The sequence below is a fragment of the Protopterus annectens genome, chromosome 9.part0 (assembly GCF_019279795.1).
Source record: "Protopterus annectens isolate FY-2018-M chromosome 9.part0, PAN1.0, whole genome shotgun sequence".
NCBI classification, from domain to species: Eukaryota; Metazoa; Chordata; order Ceratodontiformes; family Protopteridae; genus Protopterus; species Protopterus annectens.
Genome location: NC_056743.1, coordinates 1131025625 through 1131052403, shown reverse-complemented (window position 1 = coordinate 1131052403; position 26779 = coordinate 1131025625). Strand labels below are relative to the sequence as shown.

General features: G+C 41.7%; 1 protein-coding gene across 2 annotated transcripts in view; it reads right to left on the bottom strand.

The window, feature by feature from the left end:
• LOC122811857 overlaps positions 1–26049 on the bottom strand; it is a 54751-nt gene extending 28702 nt beyond the window's left edge. The window contains exons 1-2 of one of the 2 annotated variants that reach the window (XM_044083980.1): positions 24164–26047; positions 14374–14451 (exon numbers count right to left, since the gene is read on the bottom strand). In XM_044083980.1, the coding sequence (XP_043939915.1) occupies positions 14374–14451; positions 24164–24485 (400 nt within the window). In that variant the 5' untranslated portion in view covers positions 24486–26047. Of the gene's footprint in view, positions 1–14373; positions 14452–24163 lie in introns of both variants that reach the window. The other variant, XM_044083981.1, reaches the window with a different exon arrangement.
• Positions 26050–26779: the final 730 nt, after the last annotated feature.

Below are 26779 nucleotides of genomic sequence, written 5' to 3'. Positions count from 1 at the left end.
AATCAGAAACAACTTTAGGAAGGAAGTATGGGTTCATCAGGAGTGATACTCTGTTTTTATGGAAGACCAGATAGGGTCCACAATGCTTGCAGCTCCAAGACCCATCTGGCTGACATGATGGCTACTAAGAACAAAGATTTCCAGGACAAGAACTTTAGGTCGCACTTCGCTGCGGGTTCAAGGGAGTTTTGAGTCAAAGACTGAAGGACTAAAGTGAGGTTCCATGGTTCCACAGGCTGTCTGACAGGAGGCCTGATATGTGAGGCTCCCTTGAGAAAGGCTTTGCATAGACTTAAGGAAATTAGAGGTGCCATTTATACCATTGTGGAAATTAGTAATTGCTGCCAGGTGTATTCATACGGTAGAGGCAGAGGCTTCATTACCAAAAACTTAGCCAAGTATTGCAGCACCGCAGTCACTGGAGCCAAATACAGGTCTAGCATATTATCTATAGACCAGATGGAGAACCTTTTTCATTTATCCTGATAAAATCTTCTGGTGGATGGTTTATGAGAGGCCAGAATGACATCCCGAACAGGTGAGGAGATTAGCTTGCCTGGAAACTAACGGAAGTGGAGAAACCAAGCCGTTAGCTTGAGACTGGACAAATTTGTGTGTCTCAGCCCTTAGGGGTGAGTAATCAGATCTGGAAGAGGGTCCAGAATCCATGGTGGGTATATTAGGTGAGGTCAAAGGAAACTTGTCGAAGCCAGAATGGGGCTATGAGGATCACCTTGCATCTCAACTGAAGAGCTTTCTTTAGGAATTGTGGAATCAGGAGGAATGGGAGGATAAGTGTAAAGAAGTCCCGTGGACCAATTGTGGATCTGAGTATCCCTCAGGGACTCCCCCTCTAGGGGAAACAGGGCAAAATAGCTGCTGCACTTGTTCGATGGGGAGGCGAAAAGATCTCAGCAAGGCTGGTCCCAGTGTCTGAAGCTTTCTGTCACCACCTCAGGGTTGAGGGACCACTCGTAAGTCAGGAGGATATATCTGCTCAGTTTGTCTGCAATTACATTGGAGTTCCCCAGGATATGCATTGCTATCAGAAAGCGGTTTGAAGCTATCGCCCATTGCCAAATTCTCATGGCCTCTCAACACAGGGGGTAGGACTTGGTTCCTCCTTGCTTGTTGATATACCAGATCACTGACATGTTGCCTGACTGAATTGCAATTGTCCCAGAAGGGAGAACCGGATGAAAAGCCTGCAATGCTAACAGCACCACTCTCAGTTCTAGAATGCTGATATGCAGATGGGCCTCTCAGGTGGACCATGCACCTTGGACTGTCTTTCCTTGGAAATGGTGACCCACCTGATCAGGGAAGCATTTGTGGTCAGAATGGCCATGGGCTGAGTGGATCGAAACGGGCGACTCCAAAGTTCTGAGTCTGGTCTCATCCATCAAAGAAGGTCCTGCTTGCAGGAACTGGTTATGTGAATCTGGTAACTGAGGGGGTGATAGTTCGGGAACCACTGACAAAGAAGGAGCCATTGCAGGATTTGCATGTGTAGCTTCGTTAGGGGAACTATTGGAATTGAAGCTGCCATGGATCCTAGGGCCTGAAGAACCTCCCTTGCTGAAACCTTTGTTTGACAGAGAATCACACGGAGCTGAAGCTTCAATCTCTGGAGACTGTGATTTGAGAGTGACAATAGACAGGACCGGGTATTGAAAACTGCTCCAATGAATTCTATTTGTTGTGTAGGAATTTCTCCCAATGTATTGTTATTCCCACAATTTTTGCCAGAGAGAGTGTATAATACAGTGCTGTTACCAGAAGACACTTGGTAGGGGTGGTGAGGAGCCAGTTGTCCAAATATGGAAACACCCAAAATCCTTGTAGTCTCAAATGAGCTGCGACCACTGCCATGCAAATCGTGATCACTCTGGGACTGTAGAGACCAAACAGCAGGGCACAAAATTGATAATGACTGGCCCCTAGCTGGAAGCAAAGCAGACTCTTGAAGCATTTGTCCATTTTGATGTGGTAATACACATCCTGGAGATCTATCAAGCACATCCAATCACCTTCCCTTAAAAGGGAGAATGGACTGAACCATGACCATCCAGAATTTGGTCTGGGTGACAGACTTGTTCAAGCTGCTGAGATCCAAAATGGGTCTCCAGTCCCCTGTCTTTTTTGGCACCAAAAAGAATCTTGAGTAGAATCGGATCCACATTGGTTTGGTGGGACTGGTTGGATAACTCTTTTGAGACAGCTTTATTATCTCTGAAGCTGCTTCTTCCCTTCAACTGGGTGGAACATCAGGAAGCTTTTTTGGAAGATTTGGTTGACAAGAAAGAGGAATGGTGTAACCTCTGGTGATTATACTCTGCACCCAATGATTGGTGGTAATAGATTGCCAGGCAACTGGGTGTAGAGTAAAATGACCCCCGACTGCTTCCAGAGGTAAGCAATTGGGATGCTCCTCAGGAGTGCGGGTAAAGCTGTCCAGAGAAGTAGTCCCTGGAGCCTTGGTTATGAGGACCCCCTCTGCCTCTGTAGGGGCATCTTCTGGAATTGTTACTACTTCTGCCCCTAGGGGTATCACCATGTGCAGCACAGAAAGGACCCTGAGATTTTTTGTGCTACATTTTCCCACTCTGATTCCTGGAGAAGGAACACTGAGGACTGGAAAACCATAGGCCTACAGCAGACAAGGACTTGCCATCTTGCTCGCACCTGGCTAGCTTAATTGGCATTAAAAAGAAGTTATGTCTTACCATAATGTTCCATCTTTGTTGTTGATCTTCTTTCATTCATCACTGATGGGTTTGGTTCCATGCCCTCGGAAGCGAGTCAGCCTTTTACCAAGCTCGCGCCAGCTAAAAACTCTTGAGCGAAACTTCAACTCAGAATGCCCTTCTCCCTGTTACCTCAGATCAAGTTTGCTACAGACAGAGAAGTAAAGCCGAGGCCACTTCTGTGCAAATATCCTAGGACACCACTTGGACCCAAAGCATTCCCCAGGAGCCTTTGGTGGGGGAAGGAGGGTGGGATGTGATGAATGAAAGAAGATCAACAACACAGATGGAACATTATGGTAAGACATAACTTCTTTATCTGATGTTGTTAATCTTCTTTACATTTATCACTGATGGGACAGAATCCCAAGCTACTTTGAGGTCCATGGGTGGCCCTTATGGAAGAACATTACTGAGTACCATTGAGCTAAGGGCAGCTCTCCCTGTGGAGGCCAAGTCCAATTTGTAATGATTGATAAAAGTATGAGGTTTAGCCCAAGTGGCTGCTGCGCAAATGTCATCCATGGAAGCCCTGGAATGGAAAGCTACAGGTGTTGCCATAGATCTAGTGGAGTGAGCTTTAACCTTTGGCATAAGTTCTTTTGTGAGGGAATAGATAGAACATATGCAGTCCCTTAGTCATTTTGATAATGTAACCTTGGAAACAGAATTTCCCATTCTAGGCCCAGAAAAGGAGATGAAAAGCTGTTCATACTTATGGATAGGCTTGGTCCTGTCTTGGTAGAAGCTCAGTTGCCTATGTACATCCAAGAAATGTAAGCAGTACTCTCCTTTATTGGAACATTTTGGAAAGAACACTGGTAGATTAATGGTTTGGTTAATGGAAAAATCAGAAACAACTTTAGGAAGGAAGTATGGGTTCATCAGGAGTGATACTCTGTTTTTATGGAAGACCAGATAGGGTCCACAATGCTTGCAGCTCCAAGACCCATCTGGCTGACATGATGGCTACTAAGAACAAAGATTTCCAGGACAAGAACTTTAGGTCGCACTTCGCTGCGGGTTCAAGGGAGTTTTGAGTCAAAGACTGAAGGACTAAAGTGAGGTTCCATGGTTCCACAGGCTGTCTGACAGGAGGCCTGATATGTGAGGCTCCCTTGAGAAAGGCTTTGCATAGACTTAAGGAAATTAGAGGGGTGCCATTTATACCATTGTGGAAATTAGTAATTGCTGCCAGGTGTATTCATACGGTAGAGGCAGAGGCTTCATTACCAAAAACTTAGCCAAGTATTGCAGCACCGCAGTCACTGGAGCCAAATACAGGTCTAGCATATTATCTATAGACCAGATGGAGAACCTTTTTCATTTATCCTGATAAAATCTTCTGGTGGATGGTTTATGAGAGGCCAGAATGACATCCCGAACAGGTGAGGAGATTAGCTTGCCTGGAAACTAACGGAAGTGGAGAAACCAAGCCGTTAGCTTGAGACTGGACAAATTTGTGTGTCTCAGCCCTTAGGGGTGAGTAATCAGATCTGGAAGAGGGTCCAGAATCCATGGTGGGTATATTAGGTGAGGTCAAAGGAAACTTGTCGAAGCCAGAATGGGGCTATGAGGATCACCTTGCATCTCAACTGAAGAGCTTTCTTTAGGAATTGTGGAATCAGGAGGAATGGGAGGATAAGTGTAAAGAAGTCCCGTGGACCAATTGTGGATCTGAGTATCCCTCAGGGACTCCCCCTCTAGGGGAAACAGGGCAAAATAGCTGCTGCACTTGTTCGATGGGGAGGCGAAAAGATCTCAGCAAGGCTGGTCCCAGTGTCTGAAGCTTTCTGTCACCACCTCAGGGTTGAGGGACCACTCGTAAGTCAGGAGGATATATCTGCTCAGTTTGTCTGCAATTACATTGGAGTTCCCCAGGATATGCATTGCTATCAGAAAGCGGTTTGAAGCTATCGCCCATTGCCAAATTCTCATGGCCTCTCAACACAGGGGGTAGGACTTGGTTCCTCCTTGCTTGTTGATATACCAGATCACTGACATGTTGCCTGACTGAATTGCAATTGTCCCAGAAGGGAGAACCGGATGAAAAGCCTGCAATGCTAACAGCACCACTCTCAGTTCTAGAATGCTGATATGCAGATGGGCCTCTCAGGTGGACCATGCACCTTGGACTGTCTTTCCTTGGAAATGGTGACCCACCTGATCAGGGAAGCATTTGTGGTCAGAATGGCCATGGGCTGAGTGGATCGAAACGGGCGACTCCAAAGTTCTGAGTCTGGTCTCATCCATCAAAGAAGGTCCTGCTTGCAGGAACTGGTTATGTGAATCTGGTAACTGAGGGGGTGATAGTTCGGGAACCACTGACAAAGAAGGAGCCATTGCAGGATTTGCATGTGTAGCTTCGTTAGGGGAACTATTGGAATTGAAGCTGCCATGGATCCTAGGGCCTGAAGAACCTCCCTTGCTGAAACCTTTGTTTGACAGAGAATCACACGGAGCTGAAGCTTCAATCTCTGGAGACTGTGATTTGAGAGTGACAATAGACAGGACCGGGTATTGAAAACTGCTCCAATGAATTCTATTTGTTGTGTAGGAATTTCTCCCAATGTATTGTTATTCCCACAATTTTTGCCAGAGAGAGTGTATAATACAGTGCTGTTACCAGAAGACACTTGGTAGGGGTGGTGAGGAGCCAGTTGTCCAAATATGGAAACACCCAAAATCCTTGTAGTCTCAAATGAGCTGCGACCACTGCCATGCAAATCGTGAACACTCTGGGGACTGTAGAGAGACCAAACAGCAGGGCACAAAATTGATAATGACTGGCCCCTAGCTGGAAGCAAAGCAGACTCTTGAAGCATTTGTCCATTTTGATGTGGTAATACACATCCTGGAGATCTATCAAGCACATCCAATCACCTTCCCTTAAAAAAGGGAGAATGGACTGAACCATGACCATCCAGAATTTGGTCTGGGTGACAGACTTGTTCAAGCTGCTGAGATCCAAAATGGGTCTCCAGTCCCCTGTCTTTTTTGGCACCAAAAAGAATCTTGAGTAGAATCCGGATCCACATTGGTTTGGTGGGACTGGTTGGATAACTCTTTTTTGAGACAGCTTTATTATCTCTGAAGCTGCTTCTTCCCTTCAACTGGGTGGAACATCAGGAAGCTTTTTTGGAAGATTTGGTTGACAAGAAAGAGGAATGGTGTAACCTCTGGTGATTATACTCTGCACCCAATGATTGGTGGTAATAGATTGCCAGGCAACTGGGTGTAGAGTAAAATGACCCCCGACTGCTTCCAGAGGTAAGCAATTGGGATGCTCCTCAGGAGTGCGGGTAAAGCTGTCCAGAGAAGTAGTCCCTGGAGCCTTGGTTATGAGGACCCCCTCTGCCTCTGTAGGGGCATCTTCTGGAATTGTTACTACTTCTGCCCCTAGGGGTATCACCATGCGTGGCACGGAAAGGACCTTGAGATTTTTTTGCCACATTTTTCCACTCCTCTGAATCCTGGAGAAGGAACATTGAGGATTGGAAAACCATAGGCCTACAGCAGACAGGGTCTTGCCATCTTGCTCGCACCTGGCTAGCGTGTCCTTCACTTTGGAGCCAAAAAGGGATGATGCTTCAATGGGAGAATTCAAAAAGGAAGACTTGAAGGGTCTGCGAGGTCACAAATGCACATCCAGGTATGACACCTCATAATGCCCGAACCCGCTGCTCTAGTCACCCCTTCAGTCGCATGTGATAACCTCATGGACGAATTGGAGATAGATTTCAGGGTTGCGAGCTGTGAGGCCACTTTGTTCCTGACCTCGTCAGACAGCTGTCCTGCTAGTGTCCAAGGGAGTTCGGAGATCAAATCCCTCTGGAGCCTCGTAAAATGTGCCAAATAGTTCAGCTACTGTATAGCAAAGGTCCCTGATGTAAAACCCCACTTTGCAAGTCTGTCCATTGCTTGGGACACTCTGTTGGATGGGTGGACAGTGGGACTTTCCTCAGCCAAGTCCATTTTTGTGGCCTCTGCCACCACCATACCGTTGACTGGTAATGCTCTGGACCAATGCATGTTCTCCTAAGGAGGGGAAAGAATTTTGTCAGGTCTCCAAGGGATCACCTCAATGGAATCAGGGTTCTTCCAAGCATGCTGCACGATGAGCTCATCAGCAGGCGGGCTCACCCAAGAGATAGAAGGCTTGGTGCGGAAAGCCTGCAGGAACACGTACTCCTCAGATGAAGGATTGGAGGGTTTCCAGTCACCTCTCTGTTTTAGCATTTCCAGGATGTCTCCAAAGGAGACATCATCAGGAGGTGACCATGGGAACCCTTCACCATCATCATAATCCATGTCTTCTGTTAAAGACTCCTTAGGTGAGTTCATGTGCTTCCTCTTGCACATCCTCTTTCGAGGGGGGGGGTCCTCAGTGAGGGTCTCTGAGGAGGACTCGGAAGAGTGGGTACCCTGAACAAGGGTGTCCTGTGGCTTCTCTGCCCAGAGCTCTGGGGGGGTGGTCTGTGGAAGCTGGTAGCTCAGAAGGTGAAAACTGGGGTTCTGATGTCAAAGGAGTTCTTCCAGAAGCGAGAGCCCCCTCCATCATGTGGAAAGCAGGTCCACCCGAAGAGAGATGGGAGTCCAGAACCAAGAAAGACAACCTTGGGCCCGGGCTTACAACCTGCTCTGACAAACCCACCCCCATGGATGGAGCCTCAAGCAGAATCAGTGTGGATGTGTCTATTTGCACCGAGGATGGAACTGAAGACAAATACAGAACCGTGCCCTGAGCCGAGGCACCCACCACCCCCAATCCCCAGATTGAGGAAGGACCGGTTCCGCAGGAACCAAGGACCAAAGGGATGAACCCGTAGCCTGAGTGAGGTCCACTATAGGTGCCAAAGTGATGGATTCCGAGAAAGACGTCAGAGCAGAAAGCTTCGGAACCAGAATGGTCGAAGGAGGAGTGTAAGGAGTCTGTGGAGAAACCATCCCAAGTCCCGAAGGTGGATGGGTCTTAGAAAGTGTGGGTATCCCCCCGGCTGCCAACAGCTGGTCCACAAGATGCACCACATCGTGTTCTGACAGGCTCCTGGTGGATCTAGTGGATACTCCGAAAAGAGAGTCAGGTTGGTCAATGAATGAGCTATACACCCGGCCCAGGAATGGATCTATGAAAGGGGAGTATCGGGTCCGTGGTGCAAGGTCTGCCGGCACCGATGCCTGAAGTTTCGAGACTGTGATTAATGGGGTCAAATCCAACTTGGTCGAAAAAACGCTCGATGCCGAAGTGGCAATCGGAGCCAAAGCGGTAGGTTCCAATATCATAACAGGTATTGAAGGCATGCCCTGAGCTGTAGTGGCCACAGGTGCTGAAGTCGTAGTAAATGTAGTGAGGTCTATCATTAGTGCTGGAGGCAGGTTTGGTGCCAGAGCTGCCGTCAGTACTGTAGGTTTCGAGATGCTCGGAGCTGACAAGGATGTAGCTGTAGAGGCAGATTTATGCAACGAGGACAACTTGGGGACCTTTCATTTCACAGGCTTACCCTGATCACCTGAGGGTGAGGAGGGGACCGAGTGTGACCTCTTTTTGTCTTTTGTAGGAGGGCCTGAGACCTCTATCACAAAAATGGCCTCTGAGAAGGGAGACTTCAGTAACCCTTTCAGTATCAGTTTATTTTTGCACTCATTCAGAGTGCATTGACTGAAACTCTGACAAATGTCACAGGTAGTTTGCACTGAAAGATGGGGCACCTCCAAACAATATACACAATCATCGTGAGAATCACTATTAGGTAACTTGCCATTACATGAAGCACAATGCTTAAACGATGAAGTACCTTTCTTACTCGACATTTTGACAGAGAGACACCACAGGCAAACACTTTAAGGGCAAAATGATACAAGTCTGTACTAGTAAGTCAAACACAGTACAAAAAAGCCACAGTCATATCACTATATCGATATATATATATATATATATATATATATATATATATATATATATGTAAAACAGAAACACCTTACTGAAAAACACTAACAGACTAGGAAAGAAAAGAGAAATATCAGCTATGGTATTCAGGGAATATCACAAGGGTAAGGGGAGAAAGCAGTACTAACAATGGTACTTGAAAGTTTACCAACGGGTAGAGCAAGGAAGAAAAGATCAAGGTCTGACAATAGAAAAAACACTAGAAATACTAATTGCTCACTAAAAGAGAAAATATAAAAAAGTTTTTCACACAAAATATCAAATAAGTTTCCACTTAGCTGAGAGCTCGGCTGAAACACGGCTTTGCGGCTACATGGCAAACGAGATCTAAGGTAACAGGGAGAAGGGCATTCTGGGTAGAAGCTTAGCTAAAGAGTTTTTGGCTGGCGCGAGCTTGGTAAAAGGCCGACTCGGTTCTGAGCAGAACCCATCAGTGATGAATGGAAAGAAGATTAACAACATCAGATTAAATGCCTGTAAAAATAAGTAAAGGATCATCACTCTTTTATAAGACATTGAGATGAAACATTTTTATATCCTAAATGTTAATTTTCATACCTGCCATAAGTAATGTTGAGTCAAAGGAGATTTGTATATTTTTTACAATTGGTGCAGTGTCAGGGCTAGCCAGCTGATGGTGTAAACAGTGGCTCTAGGTGATATAGTCACATTGACTAATGCTAATGTGACACATAGACCCTGTGTAAAAATAGGAAAAATGGGGCTGATGATGAGTCTGTTTTGCAAGGGTCTCTCTCTTTGGTCCTATATGCATTTTCTGTGGGCCTTTTTTTTGCTTTATACATACAATAATGCATTTTAATTTGGTACAGTGCGATTCTAACTTTGTTTCCACTGTGTATTACTTACAAAGAAGTTTTGGGCTGTGAAATCCTGCAACTCAGTTTTGCAATAATGCATAGCATGACGTGTTACTGTGTAATAATGGTACATGTAAAGCAGGATAAGACAGAATGAAGCTCAAGTAACATAATGATATCATATGATAAAATACATCCTGGAGTGCTGTTACTCCTATTATAAACTAGGTCCACAGTGTAAAAGAAAACAAACAAAAATAATTATTTTTCACTCATGGTGAAAGTATCATTACTGCCAATGGCCAATCAACTTTTGGAATATTAAAAAAATATTGATATATGGTAAACAGTTTTTACATAACTTAGCTTGTATACGTAGCATATACATTTACTAGGTCTGCTAGGGGTCTGCTTGATAAATATTCACCAAAAACCTTCATGCTATGTATGATCATCCATATGAAATTTCTTTTCTGCCCCCTGACAAGAGCATCAGTTCCCAGGAGTACACATTGAGTTGCTTATAGCATTCCTTCTGTATGACCCTAGATCAGTCTGCCCTGCCCCCTTTTTAGGTGGACATGACACAGCTGTCAGAGGAATGTCCAAAACAAAACTGTGGGGTGTTGTTCTTGTACCCACAAATGAGATGCTAAAGTCCATAACCATGCTGTGACAGTCACTACTAATTACTATAACCTAGATGTTTTCTATTTGTACTGAAGTCTGAATTATTAAAGGTTATAAATCCTATCTCTACTGCAACCCAAAGGACATACATCCATTCTTCCATTCTTGAATTTTCACAAATTATGATACTACCTAAATATAAAAGAAAGACCATTCCCTTCCCACTGTCTCTGTCCTCTGGCACCAGAAAGTGGAGGTGCTGTTGTTGTTATCTGTGGTGATAAGTGAACCAAATAATTTATTTAGTTAATTATTTACTTATTTGTCTTAGTTACCAGGAAAGGTCTGACTGGGTAAAACCCATTTTTAGCTGAGGCCCGGGGAGAAAAGCTCCACATTTAAAGTTACACATGATATACATTTATAATTGCAGGGTAAAAACATCTATGCATTTATGTGATTTTCACATATTTTTAAATATTTGTTACATGAACACAGCATTTTAACAAAAAATAAAACAAGAGAGAAATTAACATACATAAGGTTATCAGATTCTTATACACCTCCCAAACGGTAGTTTCAGAACAGTTACTGCACAAGCTCCCTATAAAATATTCATTTCTCATCACTCTTTGCTTCTTCCAGTATTTATTTCACTCCCATTTCATTGTCCCTTTTTTTATTTAGTGTTCTTATTCCACATCAGTCCTGTCTTGTTTACTCATCATTTTTTAAGTTATTGTTTCACTCCTCTTTCCTCCATCAATTTATTTTACTTTTTTTTCTTATTGTACATAGGAATTTTATCTACATATTATTTTTCAAACAACAGCTTCCTCATCCCTAATTTCTCCTGCTATTTATTTTAAAAGTAATCTCGCATTTTAATTTTACCGATGGTGATAGCTGCCTATAACATACAAAAAAAATCTATTTGCATAAGTCTATCCTTAGCCCCACTTATTCCATGCTTTCAGACACGTGTTATTTCAGAAGACCAGACAGTACTAATTGCAAGAATAGTACAGTCTACCTTGCCTGGGTATGTTAGAATAAGCAGTATTATGTTGACAGGCTTCAGTTTTGGTGTAGATTTAAGAGATGAAAATGAATGATTACTTACTGAAAGCCTGTGGAACAGAATACTACAAGCAACTAACCAGGCAGGTGACAATATCAGCAGTTACTATGACCAGTCTATTCTCATCTATGCACTGCATCTAATTAGGGCAAGTGAATGAATGGAATAGGCCTGTACTTCAGGCATGCTTTGCAACTTGGCTATCAGGACGTGTGAAAAAATATCCACCTGCAAATGTGGGCAAGATATAATTTTTTGGTTGCTCGATAGGACCTTCCCAAACTAGCTACAATATGAACACATAAAATTAATGATGCAGTTATTGTATGCCTAGGTAAACACTTATCATAGATGGCTGTGATGAATACGTGTTTTAACAAGAGGGAGGAGAATAGGGTGACATACAAAAGTGGAGGAGCAGACAGGTGGATTATATCTTATGTAGACATCTGGAAAGAGGAAGGAGGACAAGGAGACCTGGTGGTGGAATGAAGAAGTACAGGACAGTATACAGAGAAAGAGGTTGGTGAAGAAGAAGGGGATTGTCAAAGAGATGAAGGTGCATGACAAAGATAGAAGTGGGGAAGGCTAAGGATAAGGCGTATGAAGAGTTGTATAAAAGGTTGGACACTAAGGAGGGAGAAAAGGATCTGTACCGATTGGCTAGACAGAGGGACCGAGCTAGTAAAGATGAGCAGCAGGTAAGGGTGATAAAGGATAATGAGGGAAACGTACTCACAAGTGAGGAGAGTGTGTTGAGCAGATGGAAAGAGTACTTTGAGGGGTTGATGAATGAAGAGAATGAGAGGGAAAGAAGGTTGAATGATGTGCGGATAGTGAATCATGAAGTGCAGTGGATTAGCAAGGAGGAAGTAAGGATAGCTATGAAGAGGATGAAGAATGGAAAGGGTGTTGGTCCAGATGACATACCTGTGGAAGCATGGAGGTGTTTAGGTGAAATGGCAGTGGAGTTTTTAACTAGATTGTTTAATGAAATCTTGGAAAGTGAGAGGATGCCTGAGGAATGGAGACAAAGTGTTTTGGTACCAATTTTTAAGAATAAGGGTGATGTGCAGAGCTGTAGTAACTACAGAGGGATTAAACTGATCAGTCACAGCATGAAGTTATGGGAAAGAGTAGTGGAAGCTAGGTTAAGAAGGGAGGTGATGATTAGTGATCAGCAGTATGGTTTCATGCCAGGAAAGAGCACTACAGATGCGCTGTTTGCTCTGAGAGTGTTGATGGAGACGTACAGAGAAGGTCAGAAGGAGTTGCATTGTGTCTTTGTGGATTTAGAGAAAGCATATGACAGGGTGCCTAGAGAGGAGTTGTGGTATTGTATGAGGAAGTCAGGAGTGTCAGAGAAGTATGTAAGAGTGGTACAGGATATGTACGAGGGTAGTGTGACAGCGGTGAGGTCTGCAGTGGGAGTGACGGATGCGTTTAAGGTGGAGGTGGGATTACATCAGGGATCAGCTCTGAGCCCTTTCTTATTTGCATGGTGATGGACAGGTTGACAGATGAGATCAGACAGGAGTCCCGGTGGACTATAATGTTTGCAGATGACATTGTGATCTGTAGTGAGAGTAGGGAACAGGTGGAGGAGACCCTGGAGAGGTGGAGATATGCTCTAGAGTGAAGAGGAATGAAGGTCAGCAGGACTAAGACAGAATATATGTGTGTGAATGAGAGGGAGGATAGAGGAATGGTGAGGATGCAGGGAGTAGAGGTGGTGAAGGTGGATGAGTTTAAGTACTTGGGATCAACAGTTCAGAGTAATGGTGAGTGTGGAAGAGAGGTGAAGAAGAGAGTACAGGCAGGATGGAGTGGGTGGAGAAGAGTGTCAGGAGTGATTTGTGACAGATGAGTACTAGTAAGAGTGAAAGGGAAGGTCTACAAGATGGTATTGAGACCAGCTATGTTATATGGGTTGGAGACAATGGCATTGATAAAAAGGCAGGAGTCAGAGCTTGACGTGGCAGAGTTGAAGATGTTAAGATTTGCACTAGGTGTGACGAGGATGGACAGGATTAGGAATAAGTATATTAGAGGGTCAGCCCAGGTTGGAAGGTTTGGAGACAAAGCCAGAGAGGCAAGATTACGTTGGTTTGGACATGTGCTGAGGAGGAATGCAGAGTATATTGGGAAAAAGATGCTAAGGATGAAGCTGCCAGGTAACAGGAAAAGAGGGAGGCCTAAGATAAGGTTTATGGATGTGGTGAGAGAGGACATGCAGGTGGTTGGTGTGACAGAGCAAGATGCAGAGGACAGGAAGAAATGGAAACAGTTGATCTGCTGTGGCAACCCCTAACGGGAGCAGCTGAAAGAAGAAGAAGATAGATAAAGGCATGTTGAGTTCTGTACTGAACAAAACTGTATTGTTATGGCATTCCAAGACCTGCTTTTATTCCTTTTGCTAAAACTTGCTTGTTAACTTGAGTGAACTATTTGGATAATGTAACTTGAGTGAACTATTTGGATAATGCTTCTATCATGTCGAATCAAAAGGCTGCGTAAGAAGTTACAGCAGGCTTCTGCTAGATTACTGCCTGCACAGTGCTAGTATCATGAAAAATAGCTGTTCCACTATTTGTGTTACATTGCAGGCAGCTGCATAAGAGTTTCACTTGTGCAAGAAAAGCAGTTTATATTATGCAGTAGAACCTGATTATTTCACTTTTGTTATGAACAAAAACATTTATACAGATTCATGCTTTGATAAGGTATATAACTGCTTCTCACTTTACAGAGAACTATAAAAGTTTTATGAGTTATGTGTTGATGGGACAAGCCACAAGCTTTTCTTGAGCTTTTCTTGAGCCGTGCACAACTGTAGCAGTGGAACTATATATTTGTATTTTGAACTATAATGCTTATATCAATAAGCAGTGAGATAATTACAATATGCAGAAACCAGCTTCTTCGGTAAATCCTTCCTTTCTATTAAAGATTATGTTACTTATAGGCATTAATGATGAATAATTGACTACACAGTGTAAATAATGTCAGATCTGGGTTCTTATTTCTATATTAAAACCTATGATCACTTTCACTGGCGAGCCAAGTCTGTCAGGTGTAAGCAGCAAACCTGACAAACATCCAATTTTTCATAGAGAAAATGTTATAGGATAAAGGAGTCCAACTTACACTTATGTTTATTCTTTGAATGTTTGCCAAAGACATGACTATTTAAATTTTGCTTTCTTGCATTTTCTCTGCATACATCTGAAAAACAAAGGAAACTAAAGTCATTTTGTGAATGGAGATAAAACGAAGAAAAGCAGTGTAATGTTATTAATGGCATTTCATGACATACGTAATAAAGAGTGCTACATTCAGCATACATATATAATGCCATGTCCATCCATCCATCCATCCTCAACCCTTTTTCCCATTTTGTACATGGGGTCAAGGTGTCACTTCAACAGTGACAATCATCTCAAGCCAAGTTTTACACCAGCGGGGGGCTAGCCATATGACAGATCAATTAAAATCCATGAAGTTAAAGATCAATGACACAAATTAGAAGCCCATAAGGGAAAACTCCACATTGTTCAATATCCTAAACATGTGTGACTCCACAGTGAGAAACACTGATGTACCCCCGGTTAGGCTAGAGTAATGAGAGAGTCACAGTGATTTGCCTATTCAGTGCCAGTCAGCACATCAAGCATGTACTCAGGTCCATGCATCACAAGTACATATATGACACAGACATAGTACGCATGGGAGTAAACAAACTGGGACATACCTCCATGGAATATATGAACAGAGACATGATGGAGCTATTGGAATATGGAGAGGCATGATGGAGCTATCGGAATATGTGACCAAGGCAGGTATAAGGCTAGTCTTGAGCAGCATTTTACATTCGTCTAGAATTGGGCCACAATATGGACAAAAAAATGATCAACTTTAACAAATGGCTAAGCTCCTGGTGTCATTTGAAGGGCGTACTATATACATCTGCCCAGGAGGACATGGTAGACAGTCCAAACTGCTTTGGCAGGAATGGATTGCACCTGTCCCTCAAAGGCTTTAATATATTGCCAAAAATCGTATCCATCTCCATAGTGCCTTTTTTAGGCAAAGTCAGTCCACAAAAACTTAAATAGAAGAACAAAATTCAGAAAATATGAAAGATTTCAAGCTCAATGTTAGGAGCCTAAATAGAAAACTACAATCCCCACAGACACTCCTTACCTTAGAATGCATTGATATATACATCATCATGGAGACCTGGTTCAAGAATACTGAAAGCACCCCATCAGCACAAGGTTTCAATGCCAACCATGTACTCAGATCTACCATACTAGGTAAAATCACTACAGGTGGCTGTAACTCTATATTTGTACAACACTACACCAGCAGGAAAACAACCTGTGTCCAACTCACAAATAATAAAATCCAGTATTGCACTGTAGCCAATATAGCCAGCTATAGGACCCCCGACCCCCTTGGCCCATGACTCCTAATGACTCCTACCTATTTTAATATGAAAGCCCTAAGCATTCATCCAAACACCATTCACTTAGAGGACATCTACTACCACTCCATTAACTGCTAAACTTATACATTCCCAAAGAAGTATACCCAGAGATTTCTGGAATTCATAAATACAAACTCACCGGACCAGCTACTCCATATCCCAGAAAATGCTGACAGGATCTTGGGCATGGTTCTTATCATTATGGGAAAGTCCTGTTCCCCTCCAGTTGTAATACTTTCCCTAGTCCAGTAAGACCATAAATCAGTCAAATTCATCATAAGAACAAAGCAGGAAGCATTCTTCAGTAACTCATTATTCGGACATTATGCCAACACAAATCTATTAAAACTGAGTGTTGATCTGACAAAATTGAACACCCTGAGGACCCCACTACAAATGTAGAATCCTTCACAGGCAAATTCCATTATCATGGAAATACCTGAATAGAAGCACATGTCCTACTCCAAAATAAATACAATGGCAAGTTTAAAAATAAACCATTAAGGTGGAACCGTAACATACGCTGTCTCTATGATAAACGGGAAAAGCTCACTACACATAAAAACAAATCAAATTCTGTAAAAGCCAAAAATGTTCTTGCTAAGGCTAACAGAGACCTTTGGAACTTGATTATATCTACTAAAGCTAGATACAAGGTAAAAATAGCATCCCAGGTGAAAGACAATCACAAGCCTTTTTAACAATGTCAGAAACCTCAGAAATAATGTTCAAAATTGCACCATTCTAATAGTGCACAATATTACATACTCTAAGCCTGAAGACACAGCCAATCTACTAGCAGATAAATTTAGCTCCAAATCACCCCCTTACCCTGAATTTTTATCAGTGTCCATACCTTCTTTTCAAATCTCTCAGTCATAAAGGCACTATCCAAGGCCAGAAACAAAGCTTCTGTGGGACCAGATAACATATAAGGATGTATTTTGGTCAGCCTGAAACATGACCTGTCAAACCCCGTACAGAGGCTTTTCAATATTAGCCTCCAGATAGGGTTTGTACCAAATGAATGGAGGACTGTAACAGACATCCCCCTTCATAAATGAGGGGTGTCAACTGATCTGAGCAGCTATAGATCTGTAAGTCTGACCAGCCTCATCTGTAAGTCTATGGAAATGATCAATATGGAATCAATAAACAAAGACACAGGCAATCTAAAAAACATCAAAGCAAGCCAGATCAGTTTTGTCAAAGGCAGATATGTCCCACTCAACCTAATTAACTTATTTGAGAAAGTCACTGAATCATCGGATAAGGGAAAATTGTTCAGAACACATACCTCAACCTCCCAAAGGCATTTATTTAACACCATTCCCAATTCAGGTATAGCTAAACTCATCCAGTTAAATGTAAATCCCCAGGTAACTCATTGGATAGCAAACTAGCACACAAATAAAACCCAAGAAATTAGGGTGGGTGGATTTACCTCCATTAGGAGACCTGTCACTTGCAGACTACCCCAAGGCTGTCCACTTCTTTTTGGCATCTACTTTTCAGAGGTTCAAGAAAATGTTGCAGGATTATAACTAACAAAATTTGCTAACAACTGTAAACTCACCGCCATCATAAACCCTCCAGAAAACACCAAAATCCTTCAGTGACCTGTCACAAACAAATAGCTGGTGTCAAAACCATGGCTTAAAACTAAACACCAGAAAGTACATCCATGTACCCTTCAGCAAGCAAAATGTTCCCTGCAACAATCACATCAACAGCAGTCCAATAATGATCGACCCATTAGTGAGGGACATGTGAATATACGTGGACAATGAGCTATCATTTGCCACCAAATGTTGACAGTTGTTAGAAAGTTCTTCTTTATAGCACAACTTATTAACAAGGAAATGACATCCAAATCTAGGGAGGTGGTCATTCCTCTCCACTCATTTGGCCAGTCATTGAATATCATGTCCCTTTTGACAAATACCTGTCCAAACACCTGACTATACTTGAGTGACCACAATGTTTTCACACTCAGAAAATCAGGGGACTAAATCATAAAAGCTAGTTTGACTGTCTTAAAGCCCTGTCCTCATTCTCAGGGTCCAAAAGGCTGATAAGGGAAGATCACCTCATATACAGAGCCTCTTCTGAGCACATCCTTACATAAAATTTGCATATCCATAATAGCAATACTGTCAGAAAAAAATAGTCTAAAAACCTTAGTCTCTAGTGCATCTTAAATAGATCATGATGAAAGGCTAGATATGTCTCACAGAGGATACTGCTTCTTTGAGACCACCCTCCTCTCTATGTGAAGTACAGTGCATATTTCATTTATGCATTTCCTGGATGTTCCCCTCTGGTTTGATAACCCTTGTCCCTTATTGACACACGGTATGTGTTCCTGGGTTATGCTTATTGATGCTTACTCTACAAAAGGTTCTTGCACAGTATTAAAGAAATATTTTCAGCCGGCATTATAAAAGGCTTCTGCAGAATACATGAGTTTTGGTACTAAACTACTAAGGCTAGAAACTCAATGGGAATAATGCATGGTTAGGCTGCTAAAAGTCCTCACAGATCAATAGCTGAGTAAGCACCTATGAACCTAGGAACCTACGATTTGACTGAATTTAAAAAAACAAAAACTTAAAAAAGGTAGCTGGTGAATGTAGTTTATGCAGCTCCTGACTATACCAGAGATGGCCTGCATCTGTCACCCCTGGGCTTCTGGATACTGGCCAAGACTCTTGCCAACCCTAAAGTGCCTCTTTTTGTCGGTGTTCCAAAGACCGAGTACCACCGTAACAGTTACAAACAAATGCAATTTGAGGCTCACGCTGCTCAATGCTAGAAGTATAAATCTCAAAATGCACTCGCTCGAAGTACTCCTTAAAATGGAGAACATCAACATTTGTGCTGTAACATAGACCTGGTTCAAGGCAGCAGAAAGCACCCCATGCACTACCAGGCTATAACTCATTCCCCACCTTTCGGTCCTAGAACTTGGAACGAAGCTCCAAAGGTGCTGGTGTTTCCATATTCATAAAGGATACGCACACCACCAGACTGGTAGCCCAACATAACTCATCTGAGATACTTAAGGTGCAGCTAACATTAGGTAAGACAACAATTCAGGTCATAGCCTGCTATAGGTTCCCAACCATGTCACGAGATTCACACTCCACATTCCTAAGCACCCTGGAAAATATTAGGGTCCAACCTAACACTCTCATACTGGGCAACTTCAACTACCCCTCCATTAACTGGGAAAACTACTCATGTACCAATACACTTGCCCAATGCTTTCTGGAATTCATTAATTCCAATGCCCTGGACCAGCTTGTTTTTACCCCCACTAGAGTAGCAACATCCTTGACCTGGTCATTACTAACATGGGCGACCGTTGCTCTACACCAATAGTCAACTCCTCCCTGGTTAGATCTGATCACAAGCTAATCACCTTGGAAATCCACATCCCTCCCACCCCCCAACAAAGGTAACCACCATGAAAAACTTCCCCAAAGCTAACTTTGGGCTCCTAAAAACAGAGGTGGCTAACTTCACGGCACCCATGCAAATGGAGAATGGTTGCATAACTGCCAAGTCATACACCAATGCACTGTACGAACATGTACACAAATGCATGGATCTCGCCATGCACAAAAGAACTAAGATGCTCTCCTCAAAAAAAAGGAAGCCAATCTGGTGATCCCCTGCCATAAACAAACTCTACAACAGAAGGAGGAAACTGATATGGAATAAGGTGAAGTCCCAAGACTGGAAAAACTCCCTTATCAGCCTCAACAAAAGGTTAAGATCCCTCATCAAATCCTCTAAAGCTAGCTAAGAAAACAGAATTGCAGCAGATAGTAAAGACAACCACAAGGCCTTCTATAGTTATGTAAATAATCACCATGGCAATACCCATATTAGCTCCGAGCTACTGCACAATGGTACCTCCTTTACCGAGCCAACAGATATTACAAATATACTGTCGGACAGATTCAGTGCTAACTTTACCCCTCCACCCAAAGGACCAATCACAATACCAGCAGATTGCCAGGCACCCAGTATTACTGCTACACAGGTTAAAACAGCACTTCTAATGCCAAGAATACAGCTTCTATGGGACCTGACAGTATCCCTGGCTGTGTTCTACAGGAACTACAGAGTGAACTGGCACCTCATCTGTGTGCCATGTTCAATCACAGCCTCACCTCAGGCTTTGTCCCTACCAAATGGCGCACTGCTACAGTCATCCCTCTCCACAAAGGAGGTGTGACTACAGACCCCGGGAACTATCGCCCCATTAGCCTGACGAGTCTGATATGCAAAGCTATGGAACGCATCATCATGGACCTAATAAGCAAGGATATAGGGAATCTCCAAACTCTGGATCCTACAGTTTGGTTTTGTGAAGAGTAGATCATGCCTGCTCAACTCGGTCAACTTCTTTGAGTCAGTCACCAGAGCTGTGGATGAAGGTAAGGTGGTTCATACAGCCTACCTTGATCTGGCCAAGGCCTTTGATACCATTCCCCACTCAGGAATTATAGAAAAACTTACTAAGCTAGGCATCAACCCCTATATCACTAGGTGGGTTGAAAACTGGCTCACAGATAGAACCCACAGTGTAAAAGTAGCTGACTCCAAGTCAGACTGCCAACCAGTCACAAGTGAAGTCCCACAGGGTTAGGTCCTGGCTCCTCTCCTGTTTGGTATCGACTTTTTTGAAGTCCAGGCCAACACGAAGGGACACTGGCTGACAACATTCGCAGATGATTGCAAGTTGGGAACTATTATTAATTCCCCAAGTGATGTTGACATCCTGCAGAAAGGCCTTAATGAGACCAATGACTGGTGTCAGAACCACGGCCTTAAGCTCATTGCCAAAAAATGTGTCTTTATCCCCCTTTGGGAAAATCTCGGTTCCTGTGAATTACCACATTGATGGTAGTCCACTGAACACAGAAGGCATTACAAGAGATCTGGGAACACAGGTTAACAGCAACCTCTCTTTTGACCACCACATTGCCACTGTGATCAGAAAGTCCTTCTATGTGACACATCTCATTACTAAGGATTTTGCATTCAGGAAGAAAGAGGTCATTGTCTCCTCTACTCTTCCCTCATTAGGCCACTCATCAAGTACAATGCCCCATTTGGCATGTACCTCACTAAACACCTGCAACAACTGGAGGGGCCGCAAAAGTACCTCACAAAGAGGTTCCTAGGCCTTAAACACTTGTCCTATATGGAGAGACTCAAAAAAGCTCCAACTATTCTCTGTCTCATATCGCCTACTTAGAGACAACCTCTGCTTGACTTACAAAGCCATGTCTGACCCAGCTCTGTTAAAATTGCTACATCTAAAGAAATCCCAATTCCTCTGCACCACACGCTCCAGAGACCTCAACCTCATTACCACAATCAACAGAACATGCTGGAGGGACAGGTTCATAACCCAGAGACTGCCCATGCCATGGAAGACTTCCCATACACGTCAAGCAGAGCACCTCACTGGCCCTCTTCAACAGAAATCTTGATGAGTGGATGGGAAGTAGAAAATTCACCCCAGGGATCACTCCAGTGACTCTACTCGACAGAGGCACTAGGAACTAAGGTTGGGTGGCACGATGCCAGGGTAATCCTATGGGCTAGGCTTGTAAAGGCTCCAGGGCCATTAGCCTAGTACACACCTATGAACCTATGCAGGACTGTGCAAGACAATTTTAACCCTCCTCGCCGTACATGCACACAGACATACAGACACAAACACATGCACACGCACACGCACACACACAAATAAAAAATATATACTGGGTATATAACTTGGTATATGGTAACTTACCAGTTAATAAACAAAACATGTATTTATGTACAACTAAATGCCTAAATTTAGCTTAAGTATTTAACTGTTGTTACTGGAAAGTGCTTATTCCTTAATACATTCACTACTGCCTGAAAGACATTACTCATACTTGTCTTGCACAGAACACTGCTTTATTCTTTGCTTATTTTTATACAAAGTATGTCATTTCTTTATATTCTGCTGAAATAGTGGTCTCTGACCAACAGTGTATCAATAATATTAATGGCTATTCCTATGCAGTTGCTAAGGCCTGGAACTCTCTACCCCCTGACATTAGATGTCTAAATAGTAAACATACTTACAAATCCCTACTAAAAGATCTCCTATTCAAAACTTGGATATGTTCCTGTACACAACCAGAATAATTTCACCTGTTCCTAACTTTCAACATCCCTAGATCACAGGTGTACTGTGTAGTTTCACTTAATGCATAGTACTGTGAACCAAGTGTTTAGGCCTCCATTACAGTTATGATTTCTAGTTTATGACCCCATTTGTATATGGAAACTTCTTTTTGAATTTATGTTCATGCAATTCTATATTTGTTGTATATTTTGTTTACTTGTTTCTCAATATTCTAACAACTGTATGCTGCATCAATTGTAAAACTCTGATTTTTAACCCTTTTATATGTACTATGCTCTTTGTACAAAATAGCTATGTTTATATATTTTTTTATTATTTTTTTATAATTTTTTACTATGCATTTGGAGGTTTTCTCCTAGGGCCTCCGCTGAAAATGGTCACCTTCTATCTGGTCGGACTAACCCGGTAAACAAATAGAAAATAAAATAAAAATAAAACAGTATTAGAAAGAATATGATGCAAGAGAACAATGCATTGGAAACTGATGTCCATCCGAGGTTACAATCTAGCAGTAACTGATCTGTGCAGTTCTGTTACTGGGAATATAGAATAAGCAACCCCTGTTTTTTTAATTGCAGTTGACACACAAGCAGCACAGAAAGCAAAATAGTACAAAAGAGAGAGCCTTAAAAGGTTGTAGGAAATTTCTCAGTACTGAGATTCACTGGCCATTGCCTCAGAATAACAGAATCCACTGAAAGTAGTCTTCAAATAAGGCTTTGTTCAAAAATTAAACAAAAAAGTGCCATTGTTTTCCATTATGCAGGTATGGGAAAGGGATTTTTAAACTACCCACACCTCCTGTACCCTTGTTTATATAATCAAAAGGTTACTCTGTCTTTCAGGAAAAAGGATATTTTCTTATTACAGTGGTCTTGGAGTATTGTTGCAACAACCCAAAAACATATACATCACAATTTTGATCACACACACACACACACACACACACACACACACACACACACACACACACACACACACACACACACGCACACACACACACACACACACACACACACACACACACACACACACACACACACACACACACACACACACACACACACAGGAAATGTATGCCTAACTTTATTTTAAAATCCGTATAACAGTATTCTTTCACGTGATAAAAATTATCTTTAGCTGAGAAGACACTTTTCACTAATTCAGCTTCCTTAACGCAGGACTTCCTGAACAGTATATATACAAATCACTGAAGCTTCCACGATAAACAGCAAAAGATATTTATTAGATAAAACAAGCGCTTTCACGGACTCGACAAGTCCGCTTCATCAGGTTACAAATGTCTTAAAAAATGACCACATTTTATATAGTAAGGCATACGCCCTAATTAACTATCATTTTGGCGGTTAAAAATATAATTGAACATTAATTAAACAATTAATACCATTTAGGCTGAATTCCATAAAAGGAAACCACTTCCTGCAAAAGCATCTCTTACATCTTATACTAACTTGAATCCAAAATGTAAAGGAGACATTCAGTTACACATATAAGATTTCCCTTCATTACTTTGTAAGACAAATCATTATACATACTAGCTCATATAATATGCAAAAAGTGTTCAATCCAACTAACATATAGTGTTTGCATAACATGATAATTTTATCTTTCTTAAGTTAAGAATATAAGTAATAGTTCAAACTGAATTCAATATAATTGTTCCATAAAATTATTCAGTCATATATTAATTTCATGTTCTGAATATACCAATAAATCTAATAAACTTTAAGTGGTCATACAACTAAAAAATATATAAAAAACGAATCCATAAGATAACACCTCATATAATAGTATGGCTAAGCCACAAAAATAAATCATGATTTAAAAAAGTGTATTTAGTTATTTACACAATCATATGAATGGGACAAAAATGGAATTAAATATATATATTTACATATTCCCAACAAATTCCTGCTTGTATATAAACTGTTTAATAATTTTCTCTAAATCTAAATTAGGATATCTCTATAATAGTGCTGGTTTGATACTAAGTGCTGTATTCAGTCCTGGCTCTATATGCGCCCGGACTTCCTGAACACCATTTTGACAAACTGACTACTGTAATTGATATTATAACATTCTACACTCTTAAAATCAAATGGTATGGTACCCAATTAATGTGCAATAAAACTGGATTAACTAGTTATGTTATGTTAATATACAGTAACATCTACATAATATTTTATAAAGTTTTGCTTATAATAGGTGTTTTAAATTGTGCATACCTGATTTTGTTTTGTCTTGAAATCTTTCATGTACGTCATGTTTCTTAGTAGGTGTAGAAGTATCCATCCTCTCTTCATTGGAGAAATGTTTCTGCAGAAGATCATTCCTTGGAATTTTACTAAGAACTCCTTTTGTCACCTCCCATGCTTTGTTTTCACCGTAGAACTCAAGAAGGATCTCTGCCAAGCCGATGTCTTGTAAATGTTCTATCTGACTGCAAGGTGGCCTTTCCTTCAGGGATTTTAGGTGAAAGATAAACTTATGCCTATCCTTTTCTTTCAGTTCTTCAAGTACATCAAGCAACTTCTCTCTCTTGTTCATGATGGCGTTTCAATAGTTACCTTTTTGCCATGGGAAGTTTGAGTGAAAAGAACACACGACCGCTACAGAGATGTTATTTGAAAAGTTTCTTTCCTTAGAAAAGTCATGGCTGAGTTGACTCCAGGTGTATAGTAAAATGTCATCAAATGACATTTACAGTTTTATGAGATGCACCAGATAGCATGGACAAACAAGATAGCTCTCCACAATTAACATTTTTTTTTCAAACCACCTCCATTGTCATACATTCCGATATATCCATTGTTTTGTTTTGTTTTCTGGTGATTCAGTTAGATCGTACCTAAATGGTCATGGTCCTTACAAATCGAGAAGCATAAATATGATGAATGTTTCTTGCTCTGAAAACATTACTGCAGCAGACATAATACCGGAGTTTTGTGTGGCAGTTTTGCTGACAACATAGAGGCAAGCACCTACAGTACGTGAGAATGGAACAGTGGTCATTTGTTTTATTTACATCTGCCCAGCTTTAAAAACAGTACTGAATGATAGTCTTTCTCACATTTCAAACAGTACAGCTGTAACTGCTACAAACTTATTTCTCATGCCATAGAGTTGCAGGCCTTATTTCCTCAGTTCAACACCTCTTCTGAAACTGTATCAGACTTCTGCATCCTTTCTGTAGATGCATGTCTGAATAGCACCCAAGAAATTTGCATTTGTATTACTTCTGGCAGGGCAGCCTAACTCCTTGTGCAGGATGTCCTTTCTTTTTATAAGGAGTCTTTTCAATCATTTTATGGGTAATTTCAACATCCCAATGTCTTCAAATCAGCAAAAGGCCAATCCAAAAAATTGTAGCCTCATGGTTTCTCTCTGATCCCTGCACAATTATTCCATCATTTCCATGCAGCACTAGCTTCCATTTGATCATTTATTAGTTCTCCAAACAGCAAAGAGGATGCTCAGCACTGTACTTGTTTTTTACTGTGTAATTATTCTCTGTGCAGACAGTTACTCACTACAAGCATGCAGCTTTTGAATCTCCTGCTCTCTTTTTCAACTGGCCATCGCATCTGTTGAAAATGTATACTGAAGCAGATGAAACATGTTTTAAAACATGCAGATTACCCGAGTATTTCCTGGATTTCTTTATTTACAGAAGAAGAAGGAACAAAACAAGGAAGTTCAACAGCTATTCTTCCACAACATGTGCATCGTATTACTTTCATTTTCAATTGCATGTCGTTCCGCAGGCAGGAGTTGAATAAAGGAGCAAAACACAGTCAATCAGATTAAATTCTCCAAACATGCTTCTATATTTACCTCCTAATGACGTATGATATTCACCTCGTGTAGATGTAAAAACATAGCTGCTCCTCTGCAGAAGCACTTTTTCTCTTTAGACATCCAGAAACCTCAAATCTGCCTGTGAAGCAGAATTGCATGTGAGACAAAAGATGCATATTGAGGCTTGAGATCATGTTTCAAGGGAGTGAATGTTGCTAAGGTTACCTCCCCCCTTTTTAAAACAAAACAAAGGCAAGCATCAATGCTTTTACTCAGAAATAAGATACTGTCCGTTAAGAATGATGAAAAAAAGATAAAGGGCTTCTTCCGGAGTTTGCATTTGCAACATAGTTGCACTGTGCTTCTCATAACGATTATTTTCTAAAGCAGCAGATTCGTAGAGTATACAAGGCAGTGCAAAGGCATTCACTTTAATTTTATTTATCATTTATGCATCATTTATAATTTCTCCTGTGACTGGAACAGAAAGAGGTATTTTGTTTTGTGTGTGTGTGTGTGTGTGTGTGTGTGTGTGTGTGTGTGTAGCATATTAGCCTGGCAAAGATTACATCATTTCCATTTTTAAGTCACTCATGGATGAATGCTTACTGAAAATGTAAAACATCTAAGAGATAATTTATTTGCCAGTTGTTGACAAGATTAGTCACACTAGGCCAATGATCACTTTTCAGTGATGACCCAGGTGGTAGTTATACCAAACAGGAAAAACTTGGCCATGGAGCTTCCCCTAATCTTTTATCGGAAGGGTATTGAGATTTTTTACATCCACACACAAACTCAGGCAGATGAAGGCTCAGATTAATGTCTCATCTGAAGGATGGACACTCAAGATGCAACACCACCCCCCACCCATATGCTGCACTATAATGTTGGTAATAGAAACTGAGTCCAGTTGCCTGTTGTGGGAATAAAACACATAGCCTGGTTATCTTCCATCCCCAAAGATGAGTGTACTGCCTGTGGATCTATTGTACATTCCTCAGTGATATAATTGTACATTTGTTCTTTTCCAGTTCTTTGCT